The following is an 8,675-nucleotide window of genomic DNA, read 5'->3' as shown; positions in this document are numbered from 1 at the left end:
CATGGCACTCATATAGGGTGACCAGATGTCCCGATTTTATCGGGACAGTCCCGATATTTGGGGCTTTGTCTTATATAGGTGCCTATTATCCCCCACCCACATCCCGATTTTTTGCACTTGCTATCTGGTCACCTTATGCTCGTGAGGTAAGGAAGTTCTATTATCCTCATTTTACAGATGGAGAATTGAGGCACAGAGAGACTAAGTAACCTGCCCAAAGCCACACATGAAGCCTGTGCTGATGAGAGACTTGAAACCGGGTCTGCCAAGTCCTAGACTAGCGCCCTAATCATTGGACCATCCTTCCTCTCCAATATTCCAGTACTATGAGCAAGTACTCTGAGAAGGTACTGTAAGCCTGTCGATAATATTAAAGAGAAAAGCTTAGGGTGCATTGCTCTTCTGAAACTAGCATCTGCCATTGCCATTAACTGCAGATTAAATCCTACTTTGGGGATTTGGGGAGAACAGTTTATGGATAATAAGCTAATATTATCTATAGTGAAATGCTCAGGATTGTAAGAAACTCATATTTCTTTTACATCTATGTTTTTCTTTTGATTTTACATATAATTGAGATCTTCACAATTAGGCTATTGATTTTATGAGTTTCAAAAAATGTTCAGCATTGGCACTCCACTCCACTCCAACTAACTTTAATGGGAACAAAGTTAGGTCAACGCTAACAGCTTTAGAAAATTCCACTCTAAAACTCTGTCGTAGTGCCCTTACCACAGATGCTTTCTTGATAAGGCTATTAATTTAATACAGTTCTAAATTTGAAAATAATAATTTTTACTCTTAGTAATTCTAATGGATATTTGTACCTATCATTGAAGAAGCTCATAACAGGATTTGCAATAAATAAGAAAAGTCTAAGGTACTTTCCAACAGGAGGGTCATTTTAATACTTAAAAATATAAGTAAAATCTCCAGAGAGTATTTCTAACAGCGAGTCTATTTTCAAAAGGCTAAACCTGCAAGATACAGTAAATAACTCTTACCTTAATATGTGGGAAATTAGAATGAACAGACCCCTCTTGGCTGTAAGTATACACCCTGAAATTATTGGGTAAAAAAACTCTATTTAAAAAAAGAAAAGAAAAAAGTTTGAATTCCAAAATAAGTATTATACATTCCTGAAAAATTAAAGAGCACTCACACTTATTTCAGCATGTTGCAATGATTTTTTTCAACCCTTTAGTTCAGTTTCTTGAATCACAATTTAATGTTTTATGTTTTCTTTCCGATTGGAAAATTGTTGAGTTAGATGGGGTGACAGTAATGATCAGCCTTCAAGGTACACAGCTACAAACCCTTCTGAGGATTCCAAATTCGTTTGCTGTTTGCCAGTCAGCTTCTCAATCTTCTCCTTAAGTCTTGAAACTCAAGGATCTGTAAGGGTATTTCCTACTTACCAATTGTCAGTGCATAATAATAACAACAGGCTAAAGCAACAAGATGGAGAAGTATAAGTTTGGACTTTTACAGACAAAAAATAATAACCAAAGATTGGAAAACAAAGAGAAGTTAAAAACAAGTCATCCAATACCTGACAGGATTTATTAGAAACATTTATAATAACAGATCACACAGTACCCAGCCACAGGGTGAGGAAGAAAGTCAATCACTTACTGTTGCTTCAGGTGAAGGGTATATGACTTCTCCTCTATTGTAATAACATAGGACACCTGGTTCTAATGCATCCAGAATGACAGAGGAAAAAAGAGATTTACTAACACAGTATTTTAAATAGCTCAATAATTCTGCATCTACTAAACATGAACATAAATTTAAAGTGCTCAATGAAGAAGTTTCTCAAGAGAAATGGACAAATTGAGATTAAATACACCAGACCAGGGTTGGCCCTTCTTGACATCTATCAAAACATATTGTGCTGTGCCCTTCCAAAGCTCTGTGCTGTGCAGAGTGACTCAATCTTTGCTTTCTTAAACTGAATCATATGTTCCTTTTAAAAGGTCCTTGTCTATAAGCAACCACAGCTAAGGAGAAGGAGAAAATGTTAAAAGGAAAAACAATATAATTCAAAATACGTATTTATTATTAATAAACTACGTGAAATCCTGCTCCAGTTACCACAGGGGACAAAATCACATATCAGTGTACACTATATAGTTTACAAGAATATTTTATATGGCAATAAAATTTCTATACAAAGTGATACAGTATAGGAAGTTATTTTCATGGGAGCCAAATAATTATACTGATAGTGCAAGTGAGCAAAAACCCACCAGGGTTCATAATATCATGATGTACAGCTATCATAAAAGTGACTGTAAAACCATTTAAAAATAATTAAATACAATCATCAATAAAAATTATTAGATTTTAAAAGACAAGTAACATTATGTGCAAATTATTTACATAAGAATTGCCATAATGGTTCACACCAACAGTAGTCTAGTCTATTATCCTATCTCCAGCAATAGCTTGTACTAGATATATCAAAGGCAGGTACAAGAAGTATAGTGGACCATTATGGAATAACCTGCTCATAAATTAAATTTATTCCTAATCCTCTTTCATTAGTGTTTGGATTATAACCTGAATAAGGAAGGTTTATATCCCTCATAAAAATTATGTTATCCAATAAAACTTTTATTTCATCAATCACACACATGTTGCCTTTCATTTCCATTGAATATTTCATTGTGCTTGCTCTTATTTTATACATATAATCATCATGTCCTCTCTTGTTCCTCTTTCTTCTCAACTGAATTCTCCTAATCTCTCCTCATACAGAAATTTTCCCATGTGTCAAACTGTTTTGTTGCCTAACTCGAGACCTCTTCTATTTCTGTAACACTTTTCAGAGACAAGGTGTCTAGAACTGAATGCAATATTCCATGGGAGAGTGTGGTATTAATTTGTGTAATTGGATAATATTTTCAGTATTATTTCTATCCCATTATTTATATACACCTTATTTGTTTTTTTGACCGGAGCTGAATTCTGAGCAAATGATTTCAATGAGGTACTCACAATGAACCACGGGGATCTTTCTCCTGAGACATTACATTAATTTAAAACACTGCAATACATGCAAATAATTTAAATTATTCCTTCACTGAGCATTTACTTTGCATTTGACAAGACTAAAACTGCCAGTAAATTTCAAGCCAATACCTGTAAGATTTTGGAAGCTGAAACTTTTTAAAAAATGTTGTACAAGACATTTGCAGCTCCCCTTTAAATCTAAAAGGTTAAACGCTCAAGCACTTTGCCATATCTAGGTCAGTATATCAAGAGGGTTGACTGTACAATATTTAATGATGGTACACAGAAATTATAAATCCACAAGAATTTGTGCACGGAAGGATTTCTAATTGTACCTTTAGCTAAGCAAAATTATTATATTCAAGTCCATAATTTTTTAATAATTAAATTTCTTAATTATAAGCACTAGTACCCGATTTCCATTTTGATATGATGGCATTGACCATGGAACCATGATTTGCAGAAATGTTTGTTGAGAACCTAGAGAAGAAAAAATCTTCACTAACTATATTTATTAATATTCCCCTGTCATACATCACCCTTCACTATCTGCCTAAACTGTTCCTTCCTATCCATCCTCCCCTCTCAATCACCAACCATGGCTTCCTCTCCATTTCTGAATGCAATATAGAACTGTCATCTTGGTGTCTGGCATGCCTGACTGACTCTCTCTTCAATCTGCTTTGGGTCCACATTCACCTTATTCCCCATATAAACACACACTACTCCTCTAATCTTGGCTTCCTCTCTTTCCGCTTCATTCACCAAACTGGGGGAAGGTTTTATGCTCTTTTGGTTTTGCTGCCTGTTTACTTGGAACTTTCTCCCTCTGAGCCAATCCAATCAAGTTTCTTCCTCAAAAGAAGGCTTAAAACTTTTCCCTTCACCTAGCTAAATGCCATGCTCCCTTCCTTGAATTTGTGTCAAATGTGAAATTGCTTTATCAATGCCCTGATTTCTAGCTCTCCCCTTTTCTGCAGGCCCTGGCCCATCATGCCTTGTCTCGCTGTTCCCAGTTCTACAGTGTCACCCTCCATGAAGGCCTGTCGCGCTACACTTCTTGGAGATATGCAACATGAAAGCTCTTTCCTGGAACACATAATGATGAACACTGGATGAGAGAATAAAATCTGCCAGGGCCTGGAACTCACAGGATTCAACTCCCTGATTAATTTAACTTAGAGGCCTGGCTCTCCACCAAGCCTCTCCCTTCTTCTCCCACCTGGAGGATCAGGGATAGGGGAGCTGTAGGAGGGACAGCAGAAGGCTTCTGAGTGCTAAGGATGGCTCTTGAGGGAGCAATGACATGGGAACAGAGCTGATGTCTCTGGGGGTGAAGTGGCATGGAGATGTCTGTCTCCAGGGAGCCAGTGACATCAGGAGAGCTCTCACAGCACCCACCCACACAGAATGACACGGGGGGGGGGGTCTATCCATGAAGCGGGGGCAGTTGCCAGAAGACCATGCAATGAAATGAGGATCTCTCTCCCTGGAAGGAGGTGGGCAGTGATCAGGGCCGGCTCCAAGCCCCAGCGCGCCAAGTGCGTGCTTGGGGCGGCATGCCGCAGGGGGCGCTCTGCCAGTTGCCGGGAGGGCGGCAGGTGGCTCCAGTGGACTTCCCGCAGGCGTCCCTGTGGAACGTCCGCTGGTCCCGCGGCTCTGGTGGAGCATCCGCAGGCACGCCTGCGGGAGGTCCACCGGAGCCATGGGACTGGCGAGGGGCACAGCACCCCCTGCAGTGTGCCGCCGTGCTTGGGGTGGCAAAATGGCTAGAGCCGGCCCTGGCAGTGATATACATTTTCTCTGGAATGGGGGAGAATTGGCATGGGGGACTCTCTCTCCTCGGGGAGGGGGGAAAGAGTGACATGGGGAACAGTGAGGGAGGTCTCTCCCAGGGGGTCAGTGATGGGGGGTACCTCCACAGGGGGGGGCAGTAACATGAGGGTCTCTCCCGGGGAGATGTGATGGGGGGGCCTCTTCCAGGGGAGCAGTGACATGAGCCATGTTTCCCAGAGTGGTGAGGGGCAGTGACAAGGGGGGGCCTCTCCCTGTCAGGGGCAGTAACATGAGGGGTGTCTCCCTGGTCGGGGAGGGGGGCAGGGCAATGACATGGGAGTCTCTCTTTGAGGGGGGGGGGCAGTGACATGGGAGTCTTTCCTTGGGGAGAGAAGAGTGACATGGGGGACGGTGAGGGAGGTCTTTCCCAGGGGGATCAGTGATGAGGACAGTGACATTAGGGGGCCTCTCCCAGGGTCTCTTCTGGGAAGATGTGACAAGGGGGTGGGTCTCTCCCAGGGGATGTGTGACAAGGGGGGGGTCTCTCCTGGGGGAGGAAGAGTGACATGGGGGACGGTGACGGGGGGTCTCTCCCAGGGGGGTCAGTGATGGGGACAGTGACATTAGGCGGCCTCTCCCAGAGGGGCAATGACATGAGGGTCTCTCCTGGGGGATGTGACAAGGTGGGGTCTCTCCCAGGCGAGCAGGGATGGGGGGGTCTCTCCTAGGAGGCATGTGACAAGGGGGGGTCTCTCCAAGGGAGGCAGTGACATGAGAGTCTTTCCTGGGGGATGTGACAAAGGGGGGTCTCTCCCAGAGGAGCAGTGACAAGGAGGGGTCTCTCCTGCGGGGATGTGACAAGGGGGGGGTCTCTCCCGGGGGAGGAAGAATGACATGGTGGACAGTGAGGGGGGTCTCTCCCAGGGGGGTCAGTGATGGGGACAGTGACATTGGGGTCTATCCCAGGGGTATGTGACAAGGGGGGGTCTCTCCCAGGGTGGCAGTGACATGACCCATCTCCCCCCCCCAGGGGGGCAATGACATTGGGGGGTCTCTCCTAGGGGAAGTGACAAGGGGCGCAGCCAGTGACACGACTCGTCTCCTCCCCGGGGGGCCGTGACAAGGGGGGGTCTCTCCCGGGGGGGCAGTGACATGACCCGTCTCCCCACCGGGGGGCCGTGACAAGGGGGGGTCTCTCCCGGGGGGGCAGTGACATGACCCGTCTCCCCACCGGGGGGGCAGTGACAAGGTGGGGGCTCTCCCGGAGGTGCAGGGGGCAGTGGTGGGTGTCTCACCCAGCGCGGGGCGGAGGTGGGCCAGGAGCAGCGCCAGGACGGGTCCCATGGTGCGGAGTAGGCGGTGCCGGTTGGAACCGAGAACGGTCGGGCGGTGAAACGCCTTCCCGGGGCCTCGAGCCAGCTGGCAGCGCGTGACTGAGAGCGAGCCCCCACCCCTCCCCCGCACACACACACAGGTGGGGCAATACGGGGAGTGGGGACGGGGGGAGGGGTTGGGAGCAGTGTGGAGGGGGATTGGGAGGGGGGTTGTGGGCGTGTTGGGAGGTGGAGCAGTGTGGAGGGATGGACAGAGGAGTGTAGCTGGATAGAGGGGTAGGTGGAGCAGTGTGGAGGGATGGACAGAGGAGTGTAGCTGGATAGAGGGGTAGGTGGAGCAGTGTGGAGGGATGTTGGGAGGGAGGGCAGCGTGGAGGGTACTGAAGGCCATGTGAGAGGTGGAGACTGCGGGGTTGTTGGGAGGTGTAGGGGATGTTGGGAGCAGTGTGGAAGGGTGTTGCGAGGTGGGGACAGTGTAGAGGTGTGTTGAGGGCAGTATGGAGGGTGGAGACTGGGGGGGTTTGGGTGCAGCGTCCGGGGTGTCTGTGTTGGGATGCCAAGCACTAACACATGCATCTCTTGCATTATGTTGGCAAATCTATCACACATCCATCCTCTGTGCAGTGCATGTGGGGAGGAGAACTCACCTGGAGCTACCTGAAGGCACTAACTACACTGCACTTTATGGACAAACTATATTTTATTCACCAAAAGCAAAACAGCTTATAAAATACATCACTGCAACTATAATCTAATCTCATTTTCTTCTTCCCAAGAACCAGGATCTCAGCCTTCTCTTCCTAGCTTCGGTTTATGCCTGGTCCATTTTAGTCTTCAGGTCTCAGCTATTACCTACATACTGTGGCAGAAAAGCGGGGGAGTGAACAGACATATCATTGCATATAGCAACAACAAATAAATAGAACCACCAAATCTTCAGAAGAGGATTTATGTTTGTTTGTTATGCTTATGCATTTCCTTAATGTGTATAGTTCAGCATTAGGAGCACAAATAGCTTTAACAAAATGCACTTGATCTAATACGCTGCATGCCACTGATTATTTGTAAAAATATGCAAACACAACATAACATTATGAAGTTTATATTTTTCACCAATACAAATATAATTATGGATATTCCAGAACAGACATTTAGAAAACCTACTGCATAATGAGTAGACAGTATTTTGAAGAATAAACCGGTATGTATTGAAACTACACCACTTCTGACCAGCTTTCTCAGAGAATCCTTCTTTTATCCTCTTTCCTGAATTGTGACTAACACAATAGGATCCAACCCTGATTGGGGCCTTGGAGTACTTTTGTAATACAAGTAATAAATAAAATGTAAATGGTAAAGTGTGAGAGAGAGTGTGTGCTACATATTTGAAACTTACCTTCGATTGTCTGACAGGCTCAAGTCTTCTGATCTAGATTTAGATTTTTAAAAAATGAGAGAGAAGATTATTTAAAACTAATTAAATGCTTCACATAGTCTCAAAACTACAGAGCATATTCAGTTCTGTCTCTTTAAAATGCCAGCAATTCAGAAGAGAATTTCTTGCTATCTAAGGTGAATTCTAGTGACGAATACAGAGTTCCTATAAAATACATTATTTTCCTGCAGGAAAGGAAGACTTTCAAAGTGCAATTTCTGTAAAAAAAAAATACTTATTATGAAAATGCCATACATTGATTTTGGCCCCTGTCCTGCATCAGGTACCACTAGTGCAAATCCCTGTGCCCATGACTTAAATGTAGCCTTGGCAGAATTACATTTTTATTTTTTTATAACTCTGATGGATAATATCAATGTTTACTTTTATCTATTTAAATATTCAGAGTTGTGCAATATTATGAGTTTTAAGAATTTTTTTTCAATCTATTCATTTACATTTTCACAGTTGTAGAAAGTTATTGGTAGAGGTCAGGCAATAATTATTTAAGGACAGTAGACACTGAGATTCAACAAGTTAAAATTTTCTGACCATTAAAACAAATTGTCAACATCATATGTCAAAATAGACAAATTACATACCTTTAAATCACAGTCTAATAAGTTGTCAATCATTTTCCTTACTTTGCCTATGGGAAAATTTTGTTTACCATTGATGGAAATCTTTGTTGCTGTTGTTTGGTGTGTGTTCGATGAAACTGACATTTACTGACACCAATGAAAATCTAATCCTTCCAAGCTTATTTACATGGCGCTGGAGACAGACATACAGGCATAAGGGCCCAAGCTAGTAGATTGAGTCACAGTTTGGCTCCATCTTTCTAAAACTAATTTGCAGATCTCTCTGTTGAAATGGGTTCCTGTCTGCATCCTGTATCACTTGCCAGACCGGTATTGCCCTGGCCTCTTCTTTTGTCATTCAGTATTGGACCCATTCTACAACAATATGCATTACCTCACCTTTTGGGGGCGAAGCCAGACCTTTTGGCACCTGCTCCCCTATTTGGTGTAAACATTGCTTGTGCCAATCAGAGGCGAACACACACAGGTTTTGGGGTCTGTCCACTATGACACTTCTGTGATGTCATAGTG

The 8,675-nt window shown here is 43.9% G+C and overlaps 1 protein-coding gene across 1 annotated transcript in view; it reads right to left on the bottom strand.

Moving 5' to 3' along the window:
- Positions 1-1,065: 1,065 nt before the first annotated feature.
- Positions 1,066-8,675, bottom strand: part of LOC116821429 (disintegrin and metalloproteinase domain-containing protein 18-like) — a 49,815-nt gene continuing 42,205 nt past the window's right edge. Inside the window, exons 20-23 of the mRNA XM_075062008.1 lie at positions 7,525-7,557; positions 3,431-3,498; positions 1,636-1,697; positions 1,066-1,083 (exon numbers count right to left, since the gene is read on the bottom strand). Coding sequence (XP_074918109.1) covers positions 1,066-1,083; positions 1,636-1,697; positions 3,431-3,498; positions 7,525-7,557 — 181 coding nt within the window. The remainder of the gene's footprint in view (positions 1,084-1,635; positions 1,698-3,430; positions 3,499-7,524; positions 7,558-8,675) is intronic.

This window comes from Chelonoidis abingdonii, chromosome 2 (genome assembly GCF_003597395.2).
Source record: "Chelonoidis abingdonii isolate Lonesome George chromosome 2, CheloAbing_2.0, whole genome shotgun sequence".
In the NCBI taxonomy this organism is placed as follows: Eukaryota; Metazoa; Chordata; order Testudines; family Testudinidae; genus Chelonoidis; species Chelonoidis abingdonii.
Note: the sequence above shows the minus strand (reverse complement) of the source record. Positions and strands in the feature narration are given on the sequence as shown.